The 26,597-nt window shown below is 37.0% G+C and overlaps 1 protein-coding gene across 4 annotated transcripts in view; it reads right to left on the reverse strand.

Moving 5' to 3' along the window:
• The window catches only part of diaph2 (diaphanous-related formin 2), a 1,014,494-nt gene that overhangs the window by 645,398 nt on the left and 342,499 nt on the right, over positions 1–26,597 (reverse strand). For all 4 annotated transcript variants that reach the window (XM_061976707.1, XM_061976705.1, XM_061976704.1 and 1 more), the window contains 3 exons: positions 24,230–24,366; positions 14,530–14,638; positions 3,194–3,304 (listed from right to left, as the gene is read on the reverse strand). In XM_061976707.1, the coding sequence (XP_061832691.1) occupies positions 3,194–3,304; positions 14,530–14,638; positions 24,230–24,366 (357 nt within the window). The remainder of the gene's footprint in view (positions 1–3,193; positions 3,305–14,529; positions 14,639–24,229; positions 24,367–26,597) is intronic.

The raw sequence follows: 26,597 nt of genomic DNA on the forward strand, positions 1-26,597 counted from the left end.
AAAAGCCCCACTCATTGTGAGTGGGAATGACGGAAAAAGGACGATAAACATAAATGACGACTATTGGAACGTGGAACATTGTGTTTACCGTATTTTACGGACCATAGGGCGCACCGGATTATAAGGCACACTGCCGATGAATGGTCTATTTGTGTATCTTTTTTATATATGAGGACCGGTGAACAAGTTAGGACCGAAATCATGGCCCCAATACAGAAAACCATCGCATCTAATAGATAATGTCTCATTTGCACCCCTGGTGGTGAAATCTATCAAAATGAGGGTGGTACCAAAAAGGAGGGATTTTTCAAATTGACTGTGTGTCGGTTTTAAAAGTGGTCAACATATGAAATAACAAGTGTGTGTAAGAAATTTGAAGTGCTCCCCCTCTGGTCAACATATGAAATAACAAGTGTGTGTAAGAAATTTGAAGTGCTCCCCCTTTGGCCAAAATAAATAAATATGTATATAGAGACATACTGTAATAATTTGAAGTAAATAATACATATTAAAAAAACAATTACAAAACATTTCTAAAAGCAGTCTTTTTCTTACAACGTGTCGACTTTTTTCTCATAAAAATGCGAACAATTTCTCATATTCTTTCTGTTTTTGTAATATTGCAATATTTTCTCGTAAAATTATTACTTTGTTTTGTAAAATTATTACTCTAATGCAAAATGGTGACATTTGTCATAAAAACATTCTGACTTTTATCAAAATATTGCCAATGTTTTTGTTGTTCTTTTAAAAGAGTGACATATTTTGAGTAAAATTATTACTTTTGTCACAGTTTTGCCAGGTAAAAATGATGATTATTATTAAAATATTGCCAACTTTTTTAGTTTTCTTATAAAAACTATTTTCATAAAATTTACCAAAATGTGAAGCTTTTCTTGTAAAATTGCGACTGTTAGAGTAAAATTCAAACCTTTATCATAATATTAAATAAATGTTCAGTTTTTCTTGTAAAATGTTGACTAGCTTTGAGTAAAATGACGACTTTTATTATAATACTGCCAAAACTCTAAGTTTTACTTGTGAAATTGTGGCCTTTTTCTTGTGAAATTCCAACTCATTTTTCACAACAAACTTATTTTATATTTGCATAGTATGTATACATTATTAATGTTGTAAATACAAATATGTATATATCTAGAAAGGCTGGTCCTTAAGAGGTAGGCTTTTTCTCAGGTCTCAAGAAGGTATACATGAATGTGTGTGTGTTCTGGCAATGCTTACTTAATGGGAACATTGATCTGTTTACACAGTCACCTTTAGGGGACCTCTGACGGTATGGGGACAAAAAAACAGGTCCCCTAAAGGGAAACCTTTTTAAATGATAGTTGGATCCATTCTGAAGATGCCTAAGTGATTTTTAAGCTTTGGCCCATAAAACATGTTTACTGGTTAGTTTGAGTGTGAGACATTTGCACAGCAGCCCCCTCATCGGGCTGTAGCTGGTACATTTAAAGGCCTACTGAAACCCACTACTACCGACCACGCAGTCTGATACTTTATATATCAATGATGAAATCTTAACATTGCAACACAGTTTAGTTTACTAAAGTGCAGTTTTAAATTGTGCGCGAAATATCCTGCTGAAAACGTCTCGGTATGATGACGTCTGCGCGTGACGTCACGGATTGTAGAGGACATTTTGGGACAGCATGGTGGCCAGCTATTAAGTCGTCTGTTTTCATCGCAAAATTCCACAGTATTCTGGACATCTGTGTTGGTGAATATTTTGCAATTTGTTCAATGAACAATGGAGACAGCAAAGAAGAAAGCTGTAGGTGGGAAGCAGTGTATTGCGGCAGGTATTGTGTTGGATAACGCACCCCCGCCGTAGAATACACCCCTTGACTGGTGTGCCGGATAACACAGCCGGTGTTTCATTGTTTACATTCCCGGAAGATGACAGTCAAGCTTTACCATTGGCCTGTGGAGAACTGGGACAACAGAGACTCTTACCAGGAGGACTTTGAGTTGGATACGCAGACACGGTACCGTGAGTACGCATGCAGCTGCGGCTTCCAAACATTTGATCGCGTGCCGCTATGTGCATGTCACGTATGTAACTTTGGGGACTTTGGGGAAATATATGTGCTGTATGAACTTTGGGAGGTGAACGGTACTTTGGGCTGTGGGATTGAGTGTGTTGTGCAGGTGTTTGAGTTGTATTGGCGGGTTATATGGACGGGAGGGGGGAGGTGTTTGTTATGCGGGATTCATTTGTGGCATATTAAATATAAGCCTGGTTGTGTTGTGGCTAATAGAGTATATATATGTCTTGTGTTTATTTACTGTTTTAGTCATTCCCAGCTGAATATCAGGTTCCACCCGCCTCTCACAGCATCTTCCCTATCTGAATCGCTCCCACTGCCCTCTAGTCCTTCACTCTCACTTTCCTCATCCACAAATCTTTCATCCTCACTCAAATTAATGGGGAAATTGTCGCTTTCTCGGTCCGAATCGCTCTCGCTGCTGGTGGCCATGATTGTAAACAATGTGCAGATGTGAGGAGCTCCACAACCTGTGACGTCACGCGCATATCGTCTGCTACTTCCGGTACAGGCAAGGCTTTTTTATCAGCGACCAAAAGTTGCAAACTTTATCGTCGATGTTCTCTACTAAATCCTTTCAGCAAAAATATGGGAATATCGCGAAATGATCAAGTATGACACATAGAATGGACCTGCTATCCCCGTTTAAATAAGAAAATCGCATTTCAGTAGGCCTTTAAGTGGTGAAACTTCCTATAAGAGTACAGCTGTAGTGATGTATTCTGAGGATCATGTCATATTTAATATGACATTTTTTTTTTTTTTTTTAAATGGTCCTCAGTAGTCACGTACAAATGTGTGTGAATTATGCAAAATTATTTAAATTTGGTCCCCAGTAAGAATGATCAGCACATTACTTCATCAATCCAGAGATTTAAAGATGTGTATGAGCTAACTGGGCATTTTACCTAATTTGTTTTATGCCTCCACAACCTGTAGAAAGGGTGGTCCCCACAAGTGATGATCAAAAACTTGGTCCCCATTCCAAATGATAACCAGTATGTGTGTGTGTGTGTGTGTGTTTTTTTCTCTTCTACTATTATTGTTAGTTTTGCACACGCACTTTGTGTTTGCCACTTGCCTGTGCATGAAAAGTGTGATATAGATAAACTTTGATTTCAACTCACAGGCAGGATCTTTTTGAGGCCGCATCTTAGGAACTCATTTCGGAGATGTATCCGGAAGTCCAGGTCTTCCGGGGAGGTAACCAAGGCGTTGATCAGCTGCATGCAAGCAACCTGGGGACAACATAAAACACAATACTTTACACGGGTGGTTTGCTTGCCTTTCTGTCCTATTCTCATCAACCCATGTAGTGGAGGGGAAAAAAAGCAAAGAAAGCGTGAAGAGAAGGTGAAAAGTCTTCAGCCCGGATGTGCGTTATTAATGGATGTATCGGAAAGAGGAACGGGTCTGCGTGTGTCGGGGTGGCTCGGAGGAAATGGCTCATCAATAAAATAATGATAATAATGAGCCGTAAGGGAGAAGAGCAGGGATAAGTCCGTTTTTCCTCGGACAGCCAATCGATAGGCGGCTGAAGAATTCCCATGGACGCGGCCACCCATCTGCAGGAAACCTTGACCTGTACTATTGGCTTGGATGTGCCGTTAAAAAGAAGTCCAAACAAACATAAAGACTTAATTGTTCCTTATTGTTGCTGCCCCGTGACCTAAATGTCCATTACGGCTCAATGTCAACAACCAAGCAGAAACTGTTACTCTCTGCGTCCTCATTCAATCAGTTTTATACTTCTTTACATTGAAGGAGGAACAAAATAGACAAAGTGACTATACCACAGGTGTCCAACTCAAGGCCCGGGGGGCCAGATGTGGCCCGCCACTTCATTTTATGTGGCCCCCGAAAGCCTGGAAATAATATGTATCGATAAAATACTGCAACTTTTCTTATTAAATGTATTTTTTCTTTCTATTTTGGAAAATACAAATATACAGTCGCAAAAGTTTACATACACTTGTAAGGAACATAATGTCATGGCTGTCTTGAGTTTCCAATCATTTCTACAACTCTTATTTTTTTGTGATAGAGTGATTGGAGCACATACTTGTTGGTCACAAAAGACATTCATGAAGTTTGGTTCTTTTATGAATGTATTATGGGTCTACTAAAAATGTGACCAAATATGCTGGGTCAAAAGTATACATACAGCAATGTTAATATTTGGTTCCTTGGCAAGTTTCACTGCAACGAGGCACGTTTGGTAGCCATTCACAAGCTTCTGGTTGAGTTTTTGACCACGCCTCTTCACAAATGTGGTGCAGTTTAGCTAAATGTGTTGGTTTTCTGACATGGACTTGTTTCTTCAGCATTGTCCACACGTTTAAGTCAGGACTTTGGGAAGGCCATTCTAAAACCTTAATTCTAGCCTGATTTAGCCATTCCTTTACCACTTTTGACGTGTGTTTGGGACCAACCTCCGGGCTGATGATTTTAGGTTGTCATGAAGAATTTGGAGGTAATTCTCCTTTTTCATTGTCCCATTTACTCTCTGTAAATCATTGGCAGAAAAACAGGCCCAGAGCATAATACTACCACCACCATGCTTGACGGTAGGTCTGATGTTCCTGGGATTAAAGGCCTCACCTTTTCTCCTCCAAACATATTGCTGGGTATCGTGGCTAAACAGCTCAATTTTTGTTTCATCTGACCACAGAACTTTTCTCCAGAATGTCTTATCTTTGTCCATGTGACGTCAGATGAAACAAAAATTGAGGTGTTTGGCCACAATACCCAGCAATATGTTTGGAGGGGAAAATGTGAGGCCTTTAATCCCAGGAACACCAAGCCTACCATCAAGCATGGTGGCTCTGGGCCTGTTTTGCTGCCGATGGAACTGGTGCTTTACAGAGAGTAAATGGGACTATGAAAAAGGAGGATTACCTCCAAATTCTTCAGGACAACCTAAAATCATCAGCCCGGAGGTTGGGTCTTGGGCGCAGTTGGGTGTTCCAACAGGACAATGACCCCAAACACACGTCAAAAGTGGTAAGGGAATGGCTAAATCAGGCTAGACTTAAGGTTTTAGAATGGCCTTCCCAAAGTCCTGACTTAAACATGTGGACAATGCTGAAGAAACAAGTCCATGTCAGAAAACCAACACATTTAGCTGAACTGCACCAATTTTGTCAAGAGGAGTGGTCAAAAATTCAACCAGCCACTGCTCCTCCACATCGAGAGGAGCCAGATGAGGTGGTTCGAGCATCTGGTCAGGATGCCACCCAAGCGCCTCCCTCGGGAGGTGTTTAGGGCACGTCCAACCGGTTGGAGGCCACTGGGAAGACCCAGGACACGTTGGGAAGACTATGTCTCCCGGCTGGCCTGGGAACGCCTCGGAATCCCCCGGGAAGAGCTGGACGAAGTGGCTGGGGAGAAGAAGGTCTGGGCTTCCCTGCTTAGGCTGCTGCCCCCGCGACCCAACCTCGGATAAGCGGAAGAAGATGAATGGATGGATGGGTAACCTAAGATTTTTTGTTAAAATAAAGCCAATAATGCAATTTTTTGTGGTCCCCTTTATTTAGAAACGTACCGAAAAGTATCGAAATACATTTTGGTACAAGTACCGGTAATAAAATGTTGGTATCGGGACAACACTAGCTAGAGGTAAGAATCGCGATTCATTCAAAAATTGAAGGTTTTTTTGACACCCCTAATTGTTATCATATAAGAGCCAAAAAAAACATCCATCTCTCTTAGGGGGAATCTATAAAGGGTTATGGATGTAGCGCCGTTGACCATATGCCGCCTTCAAAATGAAAAGTGACACATTGGAGAACTTGCGCCTGGGAAAAAAAAAAAAAAAAAAAACTCAAGCAGAACCTTCACAGAGTTCAGGCGAGTGAAGCAAAGCCATGCAGCTCATGAAATATTCTGTTTCTTCGCTCCCTCATACGGATGGAGAGTATGAGATGTTTGGGGGGGGGGGGGTTTGAGAGTCCGCAGTCTCTACATCCACCATGGTCCCACGGACTTGAAGTCGTCTTCAACATGAACATGAGCAGAGTGTCTGAAGTAAATAATTTCAATCTGCCTGCAGGGTTCGTGCACCTTTTCCATGGCCAAATTCAAGCACTTTTCAAGGACTTTCAAGATCAATTTTCCATTTTTTCCAGTGCCCTTCAAAAAGCCGAAAACCAATGTGAATCAATCCATAGCCTTGTTGTTTGAGGTCACCAAATGCTGTCTGTAGGAAAAATACGGGAAATCTGCTAAAACCTAAGCCTAACATTGAAGCAGCAGTTCTCATTAACTGAATGGGACATAAAAAATGAAGCAGTGTGACTATTCAATGTCATTAGTGTTTGCAAATGTATCTCCATTTGTGTTGTTTTTCCACATTTCTTGTTCTTTTTCTTACTTACAGCACTCAATGACATTGAACAGCACGGATTGATTCACAGCGTATTTGTGCTTGTAAACTGCATAATGGGATATAATAATAATAATAATAATAATAATATATTTTATTTGTAAAATGCACTTTACATTGAGTAAAAAACCTCAAAATGCTAGTGTATTAAAAAAATAAAAATAAAAAGATAATAAAAAATAAAAATAAATATAAAAACTAGAACAGCCAAATAGCTAAAACTAGTATGCATATATCTAAAAAAAAGGGTTTTTAAGCCTTTTTTAAAAGCATCCACAGTCTGTGGTGCCCTCAGGTGGTCAGGGAGAGTGTTCCACAGACTGGGATTGTTCGTAACTTTGTCCTCGGAGGTTGGAGGAGGTTAGCCTGTCCGGAGCGGAAGGTGTCGTGTGGAGGATTTGGGGGTGAGTAGTTATTTGAGGTAGAAGGGGGACATTTCCATGGAGGCACTGGTGGGTTAGTAGGGAGACTTTGAATTCAAGCCTGAGTGGAACAGGAAGCCAGTGAAGGGATTTGAGAGTTGGTGTGATATGGTCATATTACCGCACATATAAATACACGCACCCTCAAAATGTCAATTTCACTCATTTAGTAACAAAGCTGTTGCACATTAATATTAGGATAATAAATTCAAGGAACATATTGTGTTTGTTTCACAACACCTCAGTCACCTTTCATTGAGCATATCTAGCCGTATAACTGTGGATATGATAACAAATGAACAAAAAGACAAAAGTTAACTTTTTTTGCTTTCACTTAGTTAGCCAGACAAGTTAAATAGACAACAGAAATAATAGAGCAAGAAATGCATACAACCATGTTGTGTAAAAACTACAAAAGCATTCATTTTAACTCAGCTCTAAGTTGTGAAAATGGTTACAAATTATACATTACAGTACAAACAAGTCCAATAATGTAAGCATTTTAATGCAATTAACCAAAACGACAAAATGTAACTTGTTTGCTTTAACTGAGGTAGTTAGACAAGTTAGGTCGACAACCAAAATAATGGAGCAAAAAATACATCGAACCATTTTGGATTTCCTTTTTTTGCATACCGTATTTTCCGGACCATAGGGTGCACCGGAGTATAAGGCGCACTGCCGATGAGCGGGTCTATTCAGGTCTTTTTTCCATACAAAAGGCGCACCGGATTATAAGTTTCAATGTCCATTTCTCTGATTATGCAATTGTTGATGACTGAAGTGCTGATATCAACTCCCACCACCTAAATTGTAAATAATGTAAATAATTCAATGTATATACTCTGATGATTAACTTGTGTGATGACTGTATTATGCTGATAGTATATATTTGTACCATGAATTGATTAACGTGGACCCCGACTTAAACAAGTTGAAAAACGTATTCGGGTGTTACCATTTAGTGGCCAATTGTACGGAATATGTACTGTACTGTGCAATCTACGAATAAAAGTTTCAATCAATCAAGGCGCATCAAAGGGGTCATATTATGACTTATGCAGATCCCAAATACTAACATATAATATCAAGCATTCAAACCATTTTTAAAATTAAAATAAATACTAATAATAATGATTTCAAAGCAAATTGTGCAATGTAAAAGTAATAATAAATTTCATGGTAAAATTTTGAAATTTACTGTGGTTTTTACAGCATTTTTCTCAAATGAAAAAAACAGTACTTTTTTTTTTTACTGTAATAAACTGTGGGGCCGTTTTGGCATTTACAGTAATATACTGAACAATCTACAGTAGTTAATTTGCGGTAACAAAACAAACAAACTGGTGCAAAAATATTCCTGGATTTTTTTATTTTATTTGTTATTTACAGTAAAAAAAAAAACAAATGTAAATGTTACAGTAAAATTCTGGCATTAGAGCTGCCTTTTTTTGTTTAACCATAAAAACATCAGTACTGTTTTTCGATTTACAATAATACACACTACATTTTGAGGTGAAATTATTGCAACTTACTATATTTTCTTTACAAACATCAGCAGGTACCAGAAGGTAAGAAAAAATGGTTTTGCATAATATTGTGAAACAAAACGCCCGATAATATGTCTGCTAATGGGTTGCCATTTTGCGGTCCTTTTACACACACCATAGTAATACTTGTATCTCTGACTACGGTAGTCGTAATGGGCCGACAATCCACCAAGCAGTGCGGCTTCAAAGTCGTACTAAAACATTTTGACATATTCTTTAGCGCCGCGTGTAATGCTCTTTATTTTCAATGGAACATTTAAAGTTTTGGTGTTGTTTACTGGCGTCATATTGCAGTCTACATGTCTCTCTTATGTGTGACTGCCATCTGCTGGTCACATTTATCATTACATTATGTACCAAATAAAATTGCTTTGAGGTCAGTAAGCACAACCGAAATTGTTCCGTATATTAGGCGCACCGGGTTATAAGGCGCACTGTCCATTTTTGAGAAAATAAAATAATTTTAAGTGTGCCTTATAGTCTGAAAAATATGGTACTTTGCAGCAGGCTATACGTGGATTTGGTCCACGTTTTATTCAAAGTTTGGATTTGTCATTTTCCATCTAATGTTCATTAAAACGACAACCTCCCGGCGTGATGGGCCGATGCACCACTGTCCTCTTGGGGGCGACACACAGCTGTATATACATGACAACAACCTAACGTTAGGGCTCGTGCAAAGCCGACAGATCAAAGCGTGTAGCTTTCATTTGTAACCTCTGAAGGCCCAAGCTGCTTGTTTACATGCTTTATTTTATTTATCTTTGCTATTTGGGCTTATTGGACCCTAATTAGAATAAAAACTAAGAATCGTCTTTTGATATGATGTACTTAGTCCATAAGTACACAAATGTGTACTTCATGTTTAGTGGCATGCTAATTCTTATTTTTACACTTTTTTTTCCAAATTCCATTGTATGTTATACTCTTCTGACACCACCAGATGGCAGTATAAGTGTCCACATAAGCGGCCATAAGACCCCAGTTCAGTAGTGTACACAATTTTGGAAATAAGAGCTAAAAGGTGCTGTCCACACATGTGACCACTAAGCCTTTAGAGGCTAAGGAAACTTTTTTTTAATTTTTTTTCCATTTGATAATTTGTCTATTGAGTCAGAATGCCGAGAAATATGATGCACATTTCCAGGCATTTACAAGCATTTCATCCGATATTCAAGCATTTTTCAAACCATGAAAACACAACATTAAAATCCAAGCATTTTCAAGGTTTTTATGCACCCGTACCTAACAAAGACCGCAGCTTTATTTCATTAGCGGCCGACAACAAAAGAATATCTGGCCTCTATACCACCAGCCGCCTCAGCAGTTTCCCTGCAAGGACTCCCTCCTTGCTGCACAATCCCCCGCTGTTCAGTAAGTAATTACCTACTTTTGGGTTTACAAAAACACATATTGAGCGGATCACGGTTTATCTTATTTCCTTCTGCCGGAGTACGCTCGTTTGAAAAAAAAAATCAGTGTGCTCTTTTGTTGCCCTTTCAAACCAAGGTCCTCTGAGAACGTGACAGCAGCTCGGGGAGAAGAGAAAAAAGAGAGAAGTGTTATAAAAAAAAAAAGTGAGAAGAAAAAAGCGAGGCGGCGAGAAACATGAGCAGATTTTTCCGACGGGAAAAAGGGCGCCGCGTGAAGTCGGCGTTTTTTAATTAAAGCTTCACGACGGAGCTCTGGGCGCCATATTCAATATTATTCGCCAAATCGTATCTGGTCGTGAGCCTTGAGGAGCAGCGAGGCTGACAAGGGGACGTGAAGGAAGGACGAGAGGAAGACGGGCCCCCCCCACCCCCCGAGTGACACCTCCCTGCTCTTAAAAAATATGGCCTCTGTGACAAAATAGCATTTGAAGGCGTTGAAATGAGATGGTGACATCTTCCTGGCGACTTATAAAAATATGTCAGCAAAATTACACTCGTGCTGGTCACAGATCTGAACACATACACTTTGGATCAATAACAATGTCATTTGGAGCTGTATAATAAAAAAGTAACCATCGACATGGGTGTCTTTGACTTTTTTTTTTTCATTATACTTCATCAAAGTGTGTGATAAGAAGCTTAGCCCACTACCTGACCCCCCCGAATACTGACTCAGAATGGGATTTACAGTTTATACTAGGGTCGTACGGTATACCGGTAATAGTATAGTACCGCGATACTAATGAATCATATGCGGTACTATACCACTTCTGAAAAATACCGGTCGTCACTTCGTGTCATTGCTGGTTTACGAGCAGAGGAGCATGTTCGGCAGCACACAATCACAGAGTACTAATCACAGACACAGTGTGTAGACAGAAAAGGGAGAACGGACGCATTTTGGCTTAAAAACTAACGATAAAGGTGAAGTTATAACACTGAAACGCCCTCAGGAAGAGGTGCTTTAAAAAATTGCTAGCTCGCTAGCGGCTAACGTCCATCCGCCGTCGGCAGTGTTTTAGCTACTTCTAAATCACTAATCCTCGCCTCCATGGTGACAAATAAAGTAATTTTCTTACAAGTATCATCCCTGCAGGACGAGACGTCAAAATGTAAACAAACGCCATTGGTGGATCTACACCTAACATCCACTGTGGTGATAGCAAGTATGGTATCTAGTCGATACTACTATGATTATATCGATATTTTTTAGCATCTCAAAATGTTCTTTCATTTTTTTTAAATGTATATTATGTTTATAAACTCAGGAATATGTCCCTGGACACATGAGGACTTTGAACATGACCAGTGTATGATCCTGTAACTACTTGGTATCGGATTGATACCCAAATTTGTGGTATCATCCAAAACTAATGTAAAGTGTCCAAACAACAGAAGAATACGTGATTTTTACTGACATTTTTTTAAGTGTCGACTTGATTTTTTATTTTTTTAAATGCTAGATTGCAAACGTTAGCATGTATCAAGTACCAAAATATGACTAAGGTGTATACCTACACAATTAGCTAAAGACAGCTAGTATATTAGCGTTGACATGCTAACAAGTATAATTTGTCAAGTAACAAAATATTAGAGGAGTTGTTTACCTGCAAAATTAGCAAAAAAAAAGCTAGTGCTAATGTTAGCATGCTGAAATGCTAACTGGAACATCCGCCAAGTATCATAATTTGTTATTCTGAGGTGTCTACCTGAAAAAAATGTTCAAGATGCTAGCTTGCAAAGGTTAGCGTGCATCAATTACTAATGTATGACTGAGGTGTATACCTACACAATGATCTATAAAAAAAAATGGTTGGCTGTAGACGAACATTTTATTATTTTCAAGCTTACAAGAAATTCACATACCCTTTATGTATTGTACTTGTATTCTAAATTGTTTCTCGTTATGTGAGTTTCTATTGTTGTGTATTTTTAATCATGTGTCATTTAATTGTGGATGTTAAATGCACCATAAAAAAATGTTTTTTTTTTTAAGTGTCGACCTGAACATTTTTTTTTTTTTAAATGCTAGCCTGCAAACGTTAGCATGTATCAAGTACCAAAATATGACTAAGGTGTATACCTACACAATTAGCAAAACAAAGCTAGTATATTAGCGTTGACATGCTAACAAGTATAATTTGTCAAGTAACAAAATATTATAGGAGTTGTGTACCTGCAAAATTAGCAAAAAAAGCTAGTGCTAATGTTAGCATGCTAAAATGCTAACTGTAACATCCGTCAAGTACCTTTTGTTATTCTGGGCATCTACCGAAAAAAAAATGTTCAAGATGCTAGCTTGCAAAGGTTAGCGTGCATCAATTACTAATGTATGACTGAAGTGTATACCTACAAAATTTTCTATAAAAAAAAAATGTTGGATGTAGACGAAAATTGTCTTTTTTTCAAGCATACACAAAATTCAAATACCCTCTATGTATTGTATTTGTATTCTAAATTGTTTATCATTATGTGAGTTTATATTGTTGTGCATTTTTAATCACGTGTCATTTAATTGTGGATGTTACATGCACCATAATTTTTGTTTTTGTTTTTTTTAGTGTCGACCTGAAACATTTTTTTTTAAATGCTAGCCTGCAAACATTAGCATGTATCAAGTACCAAAATATGACTAAGGTGTATACCTACACATTTAGCTAAACAAAGCTAGTATATTAGCGTTGACATGCTGTCAAGTCACAAAAAATTTGAGAAGGAGTTGTATCCCTGCAAAATTAGCAAAGAAAACCTAGTGCTAATGTTAGCATGCTGAAATGCTAACTGTGAATTATATCTATACATTTATATAGCGCTTTTCTCTAGTGACTCAAAGCGCTTTACATAGTGAAACTGTAACATCTGTCAAGTACCATGATATGTTATTCTGAGGAGTCTACCTGAAAAAATGACTAAGGTGTATACATGTATGTGTACCGTATTTTTCAGACTATAAGTCTGCATTTTTTTCATAGTTTGGCCGTGGGTGCGATGTATACTCCGGAGCAACTTAAATGTGAAATTATTAACACATTACCGTAAAATATCAAATAAAATTATTTATCTCATTCGCGTGAGCGACGAAGAAAATGTCCGCAATCGTCACTCACACGCCAACCAATAAGAATTTGGCGGGGGCGGGTCATGGCAGAAGTGCATTGTGGGTCATGATATGCTAACTGCTATATGCTACTGCCGGAGCTATTAAAATGGATCACATCAACGTTGGCGGTAACTTATAAAAACTGAGAAGGACTGAACTAAAATGGCACCGAAAAGGAAATCATATACTGCAGATTACAAGCTGGACGTAGTGAAATATGCTGCAGAGAACAGCAATTGAGCAGCAGAAAGAAAGGACGCTACCGGGGCGCATACCAGAGGCGACACCGAGGAAGAAGATTTCATGTTGTAGTTATTTGAAGGACTCTTGCCATAATCTGTTGCGTTAACATACCAGGCACATTCTCAGTTGGTTATTTATGCCTCATATAATGTACACTTATTCAGCCTGTTGTTCACTATTCTTTATTTATTTTAAATTGCCTTTCAAATGTCTATTCTTGGTGTTGGATTTTATCAAATTAATGTTCCCAAAAAATGCGATTTATACTCCAGTGCGACTTATATATGTTTTTTTCCTTCTTTATTATGCATTTTCGGCCGGTGCGACTTATACTCCGGAGCGACTTATAGTCCAAAAAATACGGTATAAATATATGTTAGATGCACCATAAAATGACTGCAGATGGAAATAAGCACGATGCTAAATCCGGTGCAGCCATCTTTCTTCATGCCAGGCAAAAAAAAACAAAGAGCCCAATGTGGGAATTATCATCACAAGCCTGGCCACAGTTTGTCAGAAGTAACTTTGAGGTGTGTTAGGGGACGGGGGCTTGCACGGTTTGTCTTGGTTTCTTCGAGTGGTATCAAGGACTTGTGAGGCAAAGCAAACTAAAAAAACTAAATGTCAAGTGTCCAAATTCAGTTCGTTTAGTGGCCATGGATGAAGTGCTGGCTGTCCAGAGTCGGGACCCGGGGTGGACCGCTCGCCTGTGCATCGGTTGGGAACATCTCTGCGCTGCTGACTCGTCTCCGCTCGGGATGGTGTCCTGCTGGCCCCACTATGGACTGGACTCTTACTATTATGTTGGATCCACTATGGACTGGACTCTCACAATATTATGTCAGACCCACTCGACATCCATTGCATTCGGTCTCCCCTAGAGAGGGGGGGGTTACCCACATATGCAGTCCTCTCCAAGGTTTCTCATAGTCATTCACATCGACGTCTCACTGGGGTGAGTTTTTCCTTGCCCTTATGTGGGCTCTGTACCGAGGATGTCGTTGTGGCTTGCGCAGCCCTTTGAGACACTTGTGATTTAGGGCTATATAAATAAACATTGATTGATTGATTGATATAACTGCACATTGTCCCTCAAAAAAACAAACAGGTCGTCACAGTTCCCCCCTCCCGAACACCCAAAGTGCCAACACGATGGTGCAGGTGTGATTGCATCTGTGGGGCCTGGCAAAGATGAAGGACTGGCTTTAAGCTATGATTGTTCTGGCGTAAAATATACTTTCTGCACGCCCCCCCCCCCAAAAAAAAAAAAGTGAAACTGTCTAGTGCAGCAGTTTGTTGCAAGCAGTGTGTGTCAGCATGAGAATCCTAACCTGGAGCTGTTGGGCATCGTGGTTCTCCAGTCCTTCCACAATTGGAGCAAATCTCTCTTTATTATTCCGCTCGGCAGCAATCGTCATGGCAGCCAGAATCTTATCCAGGCTGCAAGAGAAGAGACCACAGGGAGCGGTGTCAACAAACACTTTTATCACCTTCCCTGACAGGACATTTACTCCCAGTTTTCAGCTCAAACACCATTCATCTTATTTCCGGATGACTTTTTTTCGGCGAGCACCTGTTCTTCCGCCCCCCCCCCCCTTGTTCCAAACTCGCTGGCATCTCATTTGGCTCTTATCACACTAAGACGGGTAATGCGAGGGGAATAAACGGGTGTGTTTGCGCTCAGTTGCCCGTGCGATTGTGTTTAAGGGGGCTTTGCGAGCAGAGGAAAAGGTGCAGAACTAATTGAGGGGCACCAGCGGACAAATGTGCAAATATACTTAATGAGAATGTAAGCAAATTAGAGAACTTGCAAGGGCTCAAGGCAGCTTGTCTGAATGTAGAGGTGGCTCATTTTCAGCTGGAAACACAAGCGCTCTAATGGAAGTAAATGGGAGCTATCATGCGCCACGTCGGGCCTCGTTCCCCTATCATTTAAAAAGCCGCCGACTGTGTTCTGAGCGAGGGACATCACACGTTCCTGACCGCCGGCGCTGAGTAGAAGTGACAAAGACACAAATGGAGGTTAGCGCATTCCGAGTGGCTTTAAAGGCACTTCAAAACAGCGAGTCAAAGCAGGACCAGATAGATCTGCTTAAGTTGTCGCCTCCCCTCTTGATGCTGTCTGCTAAAGTGCGTGTGGAACATGAGCCCCGAATGTGGATTTACCGACGTCACATCCCGCCCATTAAATATGCGTGGTAGTTTGTGTTGTCCCGATACTAATATTTTGATACCGGTACCAAAATGTATTTTGATACTTTTTGATACTTTTTTCTGTCCGATAAATGCTTTAAAATGTAATATTGGAAATGTACTCGGACGTAGGGAGAAGTACAGAGCGCCAATAAACCTTAAAGGCACTGCCTTTGTGTGCCGGCCCAATCACATAATATCTACGGCTTTTCACACACACACAGAAGTGAATGCAACACATACTTGGTCAATAGCCATACAGGTCACACTGAGGGTGGCCGTATAAACAACTTTAACACTGTTACAAATATGCGCCACATACATCCGGAGAACATCCGCGCCACATACATCCGGAGAACATCCGCACCGTAACACAACATAAACACAACAGAACAAATACCCAGAAACCCTTGCAGCACTAACTCTTCCGGGACGCTACAATATAAACCCCCCGCTACCCCCCCCACCTCAACCCCGCCCACCTCAAACCCCCCCCAAAAATAAAAAAAATTAAAAAATGTTGCACTTTGTGAAAGTCAAAGTATAATATTTCCCATAGTTGTAGTGGGTATTATGGTTATCTCAGGGAAAGCATGTCCCAAATTCCAAAATAATGCACTTTGTGACTTCAATAATAAATATGGCAGTGCCATGTTGGCCTTTTTTACCATAACTTGAGTTGATTTATTTTGGAAAACCTTGTTACATTGTTTAATGCATCCAGCGGGGCATCACAACAAAATTAGGCATAATAATGTGTTGATTCCGCGACTGTATATACCGGTATCGGTTGATATCGGAATATCGGCAATAAAGCCATTATCGGACATCTCTACTTTTTTCTAAATAAAAGGGACCACAAAACATTGCAATATTGGCTTTATTTTAACAAAAAATATTCGGGTACATTAAACAAATGTTTCTTATTGTAATTTTGTCCTTAAATAAAATAGTGAACATACAAGACAACTTGTCTTTTAGTAGTAAGTAAGCAAACAAAGGCTCCTAATTTAGTCTACTGACATATGCAGTAACATATTGTGTCAGTCATCATTATATTATTGTGTCAACATTATTAAGGTCAAGTGGTAGAAAATATATTATTAATCTACTGTTAATATAAAAAAATGTGGGTTGATGCATGCTATTTAAGAGTCTTTGGGCACCTAAATATTCTGATTCCAATTCCTGGGGTGACGATTCGAACATTTGTATATATTTTTTTTAATCTGTTTTTAAAAATGAAGAATTAATTTAAAATTCGGAGGAATAAGAATCAATCGAATTGTTAGACAAAAGTTCACAAAAGTGTAAAAACAGCAAGAGTAAGAGCTCAAGACATTTCTGGACGGCCACGGAATATGTGGGTTGGCTGCATACAAACAGACTGCGGGGGTGTCTTTGTTATTCTGGTCCGTCTCTCTGGGAAACAACATAAAGAGAATACTCCTCTAAACGATATTCAAAAGATGTCCGTCTACTGGATGGACGCCGTAGAGGCTGCATCTACATCGGCGTGGTGTGAATACACTGTGAGATGGTGTGCCAACGTATTGCTGTGTGCGTTACACCGGCGCATGCCACTCGACAGGGGTCCACTGAGGCAAGCGCGGATATTACAATCTCTACAACAATCCCCCATCCTATTTATCGGGACAGAAACATGTTAGCACAAGCAGAGATGGACCGCGTCTCACGCATATTCGTGCGGTTTCCATATTGGCTCTGATCGACTCTACTTGACTTGGAGATGAAGGTGGTGTAGTACTACGTTTGTACTTTAAGGTTAGTTTTAGTGACTCTTAGCAAGGCATAACGTGTTTTTTTTCGAGGGAAAAACGCAACGGACAAATCAGGTTTGACCATAAACAAATGATGTATAACATAACTAGAATTTTGCAATTCCGGTAGAATGCCCTGTGCGCACTAGCCACCGAACGGCCGGTACGCGTGAGCGGAACAGAAATGCTTGAATGTCCAGGGTGAGGAGTGTGTGGACGTTGGAACGGTTCAAGTCGGATGAGAAATGTGGGATATTTCCCATTCATTGTCAAACATTACCGGAAATTCCGGGAATTTTGGAAAAGGGACAACATTTTTTGCGTTTGAAAAAGTGAAGAGATGTGTAGGTTGATGGTTGAAAGGTTGGAATTGGGTAAAACATTTTGCAACATTTTGAGAATTTAGGGCATTGTAAATCTATGGATATGTCCATTGATTTGAATGGAAATGACCTAGAAATGTGGGAATTTCGGGAAAAACTGGAACTTTTGAAAATTATAAGTAATCTAACATTTGCCCTCGATGATACAAATGGGGTTGTGTTGGAATTTTTCAAAACCGTTACAAAATGTAGACCGAGTAACAGTTTGAATTTCAATTGGTATTTCTGAATTCCTGTAAAACAGGGAAAACCAGGAATTTGTACAGAAAGAAAAATATTAGTTTCATTGTCCTAATTAAGAAGAATGTTTTAAATGTGGAATCATCAAAAATGGTTGAAAAATGTTGACATAGTAACAGTTTGAATTTCAATTAGTATTTCTAAATTACTGGAATTTGGGGAAAACCGGGGATTCATACAAAAACAAAAGTAATAGTTTTGTTGTCCTAACTAAGAAGAATGTTTTGAATGTGGAATCATCAAAAATGGTTGAAAAATGTTGATGTAGGAACAGTTTGAATTTCAATTAGTATTTCAAAATTCCTGGAATTTCAGGAAAACCGTGAATTCGTACAAAAACAAACATAGTAGTTTTGTTGTCCTAACTAAGAAAAATGTTTTGAATGTGGAATCATCAAAAATGGTTGAACAATGTTGACGTAGTAACAGTTTGAATTTAAATGGGTATTTCGGAATTCCTGGAATTTTGAGAAAACCGGGAATTCGTACAAAAACAAAAACAGTAGTTGTGTTGTCCTAACTAAGAAGAATGTTTTGAATGTAGAATGATCAAAAATGGTTGAACAATGTTGACGTAGTAACAGTTTGAATTTAAATGGGTATTTCGGAATTCCTGGAAATTCCGGAAAACCGGGAATTTGTACAAAAACAAAAATAGTAGTTTTGTTGTCCTAACTAAAAAGAATGTTTTGAATGTGGAATGATCAAAAATGGTTGAAAAATGTTGACGTAGTAACAGTTGGAATTTCAATTAGTATTTCTAAATTCCTGGAATTTTGGGAAAACCGGGAATTCGTACAAAAAAATAGTAGTTTTGTTGTCCTAACTAAGAAGAATGTTTTGAATGTGGAATGATCAAAAATGGTTGAAAAATGTTGACGTAGTAACAGTTTGAATTTAAATGGGTATTTCGGAATTCCTGGAAATTCCGGAAAACTGGGAATTTGTCCAAAAACAAAAATAGTAGTTTTGTTGACCTAACTAAAAATAATGTTTTGAATGTGGAATGATCAAAAATGGTTGAAAAATGTTGACATAGTAACAGTTTGAAATTCAATTGGGGACGGCGTGGCGAAGTTGGTAGAGTGGCCGTGCCGGTTTCTGGTTACTGGGGTTCAATCCCCACCTTCTACCATCCTAGTCATGTCCGTTGTGTCCTTGGGCAAGACACTTCACCCCTTGCTCCTGATGGCTGCTGGTTAGCGCCTTGCATGGCAGCTCCCGCCATCAGTGTGTGAATGTGTGTGTGAATGGGTGAATGTGGAAATAGTGTCAAAGCGCTTTGAGTACCTCGAAGGTAGAAAAGCGCTATACAAGTATAACCCATTTATCATTATTTATAATTAGTATTTCTAAATTCCTGGAATTTTGGGAAAACCGGGAATTTGTACAAAAACAAAAATAGTAGTTTTGTTGTCCTAACTAAGAAGAATGTTTTGAATGTGGAATCATCAAAAATGGTTGAAAAATGTTGACGTAGTAACAGTTGGAATTTCAATTAGTATTTCTAAATTCCTGGAATTTTGGGAAAACCGGGAATTCGTACAAAAAAAATAGTAGTTTTGTTGTCCGAACTAAGAAGAATGTTTTGAATGTGGAATCATCAAAAATGGTTGAAAAATGTTGACGTAGTAACAGTTTGAATTTCAATTAGTATTTCTAAATTCCTGGAATTTTGGGAAAACCGGGAATTTGTACAAAACAAAATAGTAGTTTTGTTGTCCTAACTAAGAAGAATGTTTTGAATGTAGAATGATCAAAAATGGTTGAACAATGTTGACGTAGTAAAAGTTTGAATTTAAATGGGTATTTCTGAATTCCTGGAAAACAGGGAAAACCAGGAATTTGTACAGAAAGAAAAATATTAGTTTCATTGTCCTAATTAAGAAAAATGTTTTGAATTGGGAATCATCAAAAATGGTTGAAAAATGTTGACGTAGTAACAGTTTGAATTTCAATTAGTATTTCTAAATTCCTGGAATTTTGGGATAACCGGGAATTCGTACAACAACAAAAATAGTAATTTTGTTGTCCTAACTAAGAAGAATGTTTTGAATGTGGAATAAGCAAAAATGGTTGAAAAATGTTGATGTAGGAACAGTTTGAATTTCAATTAGTATTTCAAAATTCCTGGAATTTCAGGAAAACCGTGAATTCGTACAAAAACAAACATAGTAGTTTTGTTGTCCTAACTAAGAAAAATGTTTTGAATGTGGAGTCATCAAAAATGGTTGAAAAATGTTGACGTAGTAACAGTTTGAATTTAAATTGGTATTTCTGAATTCCTGGAATTTTGGGAAAACCGGGAATTTGTACAAAATCAAAAATAGTAGTTTTGTTGTCCTAACTAAGAAGAATGTTTTGAATGTAGAATGATCAAAAATGGTTGAACAATGTTGACGTAGTAACAGTTTGAATTTAAATGGGTATTTCAGAATTCCTGGAAATTCCGGAAAACCGTGAATTCGTACAAAAACAAAAATAGGAGTTTTGTTGTCCTAACTACGAAGAAAATTTTGAATGTGAAATTATCAAAAATGGTTGAAAAATGTTGACGTATTAACAGTTTGAATTTAAATTGGTATTTCTGAATTCATGGAATTTTGGGAAAACCGGGAATTTGTACAAAAACAAAAATAGTAGTTTTGTTGTCCTAACTAAGAAGAATGTTTTGAATGTAGAATGATCAAAAATGGTTGAACAATGTTGACGTAGTAACAGTTTGAATTTAAATGGGTATTTCGGAATTCCTGGAAATTCCGGAAAACCGTGAATTCGTACAAAAACAAAAATAGTGGTTTTGTTGTCCTAACTACGAAGAAAATTTTGAATGTGGAATCATCAAAAATGGTTGAAAAATGTTGACGTAGTAACAGTTTGAATTTAAATTGGTATTTCTGAATTCATGGAATTTGGGGAAAACCGGGAATTCATACAAAAACAAACATAGTAGTTTTGTTGTCCTAACTAAGAAGAATGTTTTGAATGTAGAATGATCAAAAATGGTTGAACAATGCTGACGTAGTAACAGTTTGAATTTAAATGGGTATTTCGGAATTCCTGGAAATTCCGGAAAACCGGGAATTCGTACAAAAACAAAAATGGTAGTTTTGTTGTCCTAACTAAAAGAATGTTTTGAATGTGGAATCATCAAAAATGGTTGAAAAATGTTGACGTAGTAACAGTTAGAATTTTAATTGTTGTTTCTGAATTCCTGGAATTTCGCAAAAACTGGGCATTTGTACAAAAACAAAATGGTAGTTTTGTTGTCCTAACTAAGAAGAATGTTTTGAATGTGGAATGATCAAAAATGGTTGAAAAATGTTGACGTAGTAACAGTTAGAATTTAAATGGGTATTTCGGAATTCCTGGAATTTAGGGAAAACCGGGAATTCGTACAAAAACAAAAATAATAGTTTTGTTGTCCGAACTAAGAAGAATGTTTTGAATGTGGAATGATCAAAAATGGTTGAAAAATGTTGACATATAACAGTATGAATTTAAATGGGTATTTCGGAATTCCTGGAGTTTTGGGAAAACCGTGAATTTGTACAAAAAAAAAAATGGTAGTTTTGTTGTCCTAACTAAGAAGAATGTTTTGAATGTGGAATGATCAAAAATGGTTGAAAAATGTTGACATAGTAACAGTTTGAAATGTAATTAGTATTTCTAAATTCCTGGAATATTGGGAAAACCGTGAATTCGTACAAAAACAAAAATAGTAATTTTGTTGTCCTAACTAAGAAGAATGTTTTGAATGTGGAATGATCAAAAATGGTTGAAAAATGTTGACGTAGTAACAGTTAAAATTTAAATGGGTATTTCGGAATTCCTGGAATTTCGGGAAAACCGGGAATTCGTACAAAAACAAAAATAATAGTTTTGTTGTCCGAACTAAGAAGAATGTTTTGAATGTGGAATGATCAAAAATGGTTGAAAAATGTTGACATATAACAGTATGAATTTAAATGGGTATTTCGGAATTCCTGGAGTTTTGGGAAAACCGTGAATTTGTACAAAAAAAAAATGGTAGTTTTGTTGTCCTAACTAAGAAGAATGTTTTGAATGTGGAATGATCAAAAATGGTTGAAAAATGTTGACATATAAGAGTATGAATTTAAATGGGTATTTCGGAATTCCTGGAGTTTTGGGAAAACCGTGAATTTGTACAAAAAAAAAATGGTAGTTTTGTTGTCCTAACTAAGAAGAATGTTTTGAATGTGGAATGATCAAAAATGGTTGAAAAATGTTGACATAGTAACAGTTTGAAATTTAATTAGTATTTCTAAATTCCTGGAATATTGGGAAAACCGTGAATTCATACAAAAACAAAAATAATAATTTTGTTGTCCTAACTAAGAAGAAAATTTTGAATGTGGAATCATCAAAAGTGGTTGAAAAATGTTGACGTAGTAACAGTTTGAATTTCAATTAGTATTTCTAAATTCCTGGAATTTTGGGATAACCGAGAATTCGTACAAAAACAAAAATGGTAGTTTTGTTGTCCGAACTAAAAGAATGTTTTGAATGTGTAATCATAAAAATGGTTGAAAAATGTTGACGTAGTAACAGTTAGAATTTTAATTGTTGTTTCTGAATTCCTGGAATTTCGCAAAAACTGGGCATTTGTACAAAAACAAAATGGTAGTTTTGTTTTCCTAACTAAGAAGAATGTTTTGAATGTGGAATCATCAAAAATGGTTGAAAAATGTTGACATAGTAACAGTTTTAATTTTAATAGGTATTTCGGAATTCCTGGAATTTCGGGAAAACCGGGAATTCGTACAAAAACAAAAATAGTAGTTGTGTTGTCCTAACTAAGAAGAATGCTTTGAATGTGGAATGATCAAAAATGGTTGAAAAATGTTGACGTAGTAATAGTTTGAGTTTCAATTAGTATTTCTAAATTCCTGGAATTTTGGGAAAACCGGGAATTCGTACAAAAATAAAAATAGTAGTTTTGTTGTCCGAACTAAGAAGAATGTTTTGAATGTAGAATGATCAAAAATGGTTGAAAAATGTTGACGTAGTAACAGTTTGAATTTCAATGGGTTTTTCGGAATTCCTGGAAATTCCGGAAAACCGGGAATTTGTACAAAAACAAAAATAGTAATTTTGTTGTCCTAGCTAAAAATAATGTTTTGAATGTGGAATGATCAAAAATGGTTGAAAAATGTTGACGTAGTAACAGTTGGAATTTCAATTAGTATTTCTAAATTCCTGGAATTTTGGGAAAACAGGGAATTCGTACAAAAACAAAAATCGTAGTTGTGTTGTCCTAACTAATAAAAATGTTTTGAATGTAGAATGATCAAAAATGGTTGAAAAATGTTGACGTAGTAACAGTTTGAATTTAAATGGGTATTTCAAAATTCCTGGGATTTCGGGAAAACCGGGAATTTGTACAAAAACAAAAATGATAGTTTTGTTGTCCTAACTAAGAAGAATGTTTTGAATGTGGAATCATCAAAAATGGTTGAAAAATGTTGACGTAGTAACAGTTTCAATTTAAATGGGTATTTCGGAATTCCTGGAATTTTGGGAAAACCGGGAATTTGTACAAAAACAAAAATAGTAGTTTTGTTATCATAACTAAGAAGAATGTTTTGAATGTGGAATCATCAAAAATGATTGAAAAATGTTGACGTAGTAACAGTTTGAATTTAAATGGGTATTTCGGAATTCCTGGAATTTCGCAAAAAACGGGAATTTGTATGAAAAAAAATGGTTGTTTTGTTATCCTAATTAAAAATAATGTTTTGAATGTGGAATCATCAAAAATGGTTGAAAAATGTTGACGTAGTAACAGTTTGAATTTAAATGGGTATTTCGGAATTCCTGGAATTTCGAGAAAACCGGGAATGTCTACAAAAAAGAAAAATGATAGTTTTGCTGTCCTAATTACATCATGTGTTGCCTTCATTATAACACTCATATAAGGCGTTTAATTTTTTGTGGCTCGACAGATTTGTTTATAGTTTTTTTGGTCCAATATGGCTCTTTCAACATTTTGGGGTGTCCTCATTTTTTCACATACCTCCAACTGAAAGTGAAAGCACCCTCCATTTAGAAGACTGTGATTTATAGAGTTGTGATACGATGCCCAAAATGCTGCAAACACTTTATAGGGGGTCAAAAATTAATTGCTCATTTCTGTTCTGGACCGACTCTACCATAAAGCTGTTAAAAAATATTTCATATCGAGACTGACCAAACTAAGCAGCGTTGGGTTTAAAAGAAATACCACGCTGGATGTTATTTTGAACATGCCTTCCCTTCGGGTCTCGTTATGTTGAGCTAACACTTTCACACGGACACAATCTTCCTTTCAATTTCCAACACGCAACGCCGTGTCAAGAAGAAAGGTCTCGTTATCGATGACACGGCGGGCGGCGATCGCGCCCGGCAATCGGGTGAAATGTGGGGAAACTTACATGTTCTCCTCGCCGATGATGCAGAAGGCGGAGAGGATTTTGACAGTCTCCGTCATCATGCCGGCCTGCTTGGGGTCAATGGATCGTGCCAGTAACAACAGGCTGCGCTCGTCTCCCAGGATCCTTTGCAGCCCGTACTGCCGAGACGGGGGAAAGGAGGGAAACCACAGGGTATAAATTAAGCAGGTGTTCAATTTGACCACTGAATAAGCTTTTAAGTATGTAAGTCCTACTTGCATGTACTCATATGCTGTACTTACTTAACTGCAGAGAGTGGAAGGCCTTTTTAGGCTACCACTCTTACTTAAGCGGTAGCGTTTAAATGCACAGGACAACTTGAATATGTCACATTAAATATGACGACGCACTTCAAATCTGCTCAGCAGTTAACTATTTCACGCCCGTGTGTAGACGAAAACATCACAGAGGGATGGTATTTACATGTGCCATGTACCTACGGGCAAATATGGAGGGTAGTTTTTCCACAAATAGCTTCAAACCCTGCTCCCAAAAGCTGTGCACTATAAAATGTGCTAATTGTAGCCATTAATCCCAACTTCTTCATTTTGATTAAAAAAAAAAAAAAAAAAAAAAAAATATATATATATATATATATATATATATATATATATATATATATATATATATATATCCATCCATCCATCCATTTTCTACCGCTTATTCCCTTTGGGGTCGCGGGGGGCGCTGGAGCCTATCTCAGCTACATATACTGTATATATATATATATATATATATATATATATATATATATATATATATATAGAGAGAGAGAGAGAGCAGTAGTTTTTCCACAAATAGCTTCAAACCCTGCTCCCAAAAGCTGTGCACTATAAAATGTGCTAATTGTATAATTGTAGCCATTAATCCCAACTTCTTCATTTTGATTTAAAAAAAAAAAATATATATATATATATATATATATATATATAATTATATATATATATATATATATATATAATTATATATATATATATATATATATATATATATATATATATATATATATATATATATATATATATATATATATATATATATATATATATATATATATCAATCCATCCATCTATTTTCTACCACTTATTCCCTTTGGGGTCGCGGGAGGGGCTGGAGCCTATCTCAGCTACATATACTGTATATATATATATATATATATATATATATATATATATATATATATATATATATATATATATATATATATATATATATATATATATATATATAGAGCAGTATACGTTAGGTTTGGAAAAAACACAGGGGCTATTTCATCCCTACAAGCCTGTTTCACAAGTTTATCTGCTTTTCAGGAAATGTTATCCCCTGAAGAGCAGAGAAACCTCTCTCTCTCTCTCTCTCTCTCTCTCTCTCTCTCTCTCTCTCTCTCTCTCTCTCTCTCTCTCTCTCTCTCTCTCTCTCTCTCTCTCTCTCTCTATATATATATATATATATATCCTTTTTTGGGGTGGGGCTGGGGGATATATATATAATTTGTTTTGAATATATATATATATATATATATATATATATATATATATATATATATATATATATATATATATATATATATATATATATATATATATATATATATATATATATATATATTTACTTGTATTTTTTATTTTTTTAAAAATCAAATTAGATTTTTTTAAACCGATTAAGAATTGCGATTCATTCAAAGATCGTTTGACACCCCTATCATTTAAATAAGAATGTATTTGTATTTATTTTCAGGCAAATTGATGCACTTTAAATATTTTCTGTTCCGGACTAAAAAACAACGTTGATAAAATCATTCTATGTTGTAAGTTGATCTATATTTCTTCTCTTTTGTGTTATTTAATGTTAATAAGAATATAATCTTATGCAGAGGTGTACTTACAACAATTTCATCGACAATGATATTTTTTATAGTTGTGGCGAAAAATGTTTTCTCTTACAAAGTAGCACTGGTTTAGCGTGAGACAGGAGACAATACTGTGAATTATTAAAACCAAGGGGCAACGACGCCCACAAGGAAGCGAAAAGAGGGTGATTAATTTGTCAAATTGAGGACAGAACGAGAGGGAAAAGCATTCTCCAGTAACCTTTTTTAAGTCTCAACAAAACTAAAGGCTTAGGTGACCAGAGGTGGAGATGAAAAGTAGGAACATAAATTGGTCATTTAGCCTTGAAATATATGCCACTATTTAAGGAATAAGCGAGACTTTCCCTAAAATGGATAATTAATTCATCCGAGACCAGAGTGGAATGGTAAAATTAGCTTCTCTATCTCAGCCCATTATCCCCCAGTCTCACAAGCATGTGGCCACCCAGCTACAGGACATTTGACGTCCATTTGGTC

This window comes from Nerophis lumbriciformis, linkage group LG16, assembly GCF_033978685.3.
Source record: "Nerophis lumbriciformis linkage group LG16, RoL_Nlum_v2.1, whole genome shotgun sequence".
Taxonomy (NCBI): Eukaryota; Metazoa; Chordata; class Actinopteri; order Syngnathiformes; family Syngnathidae; genus Nerophis; species Nerophis lumbriciformis.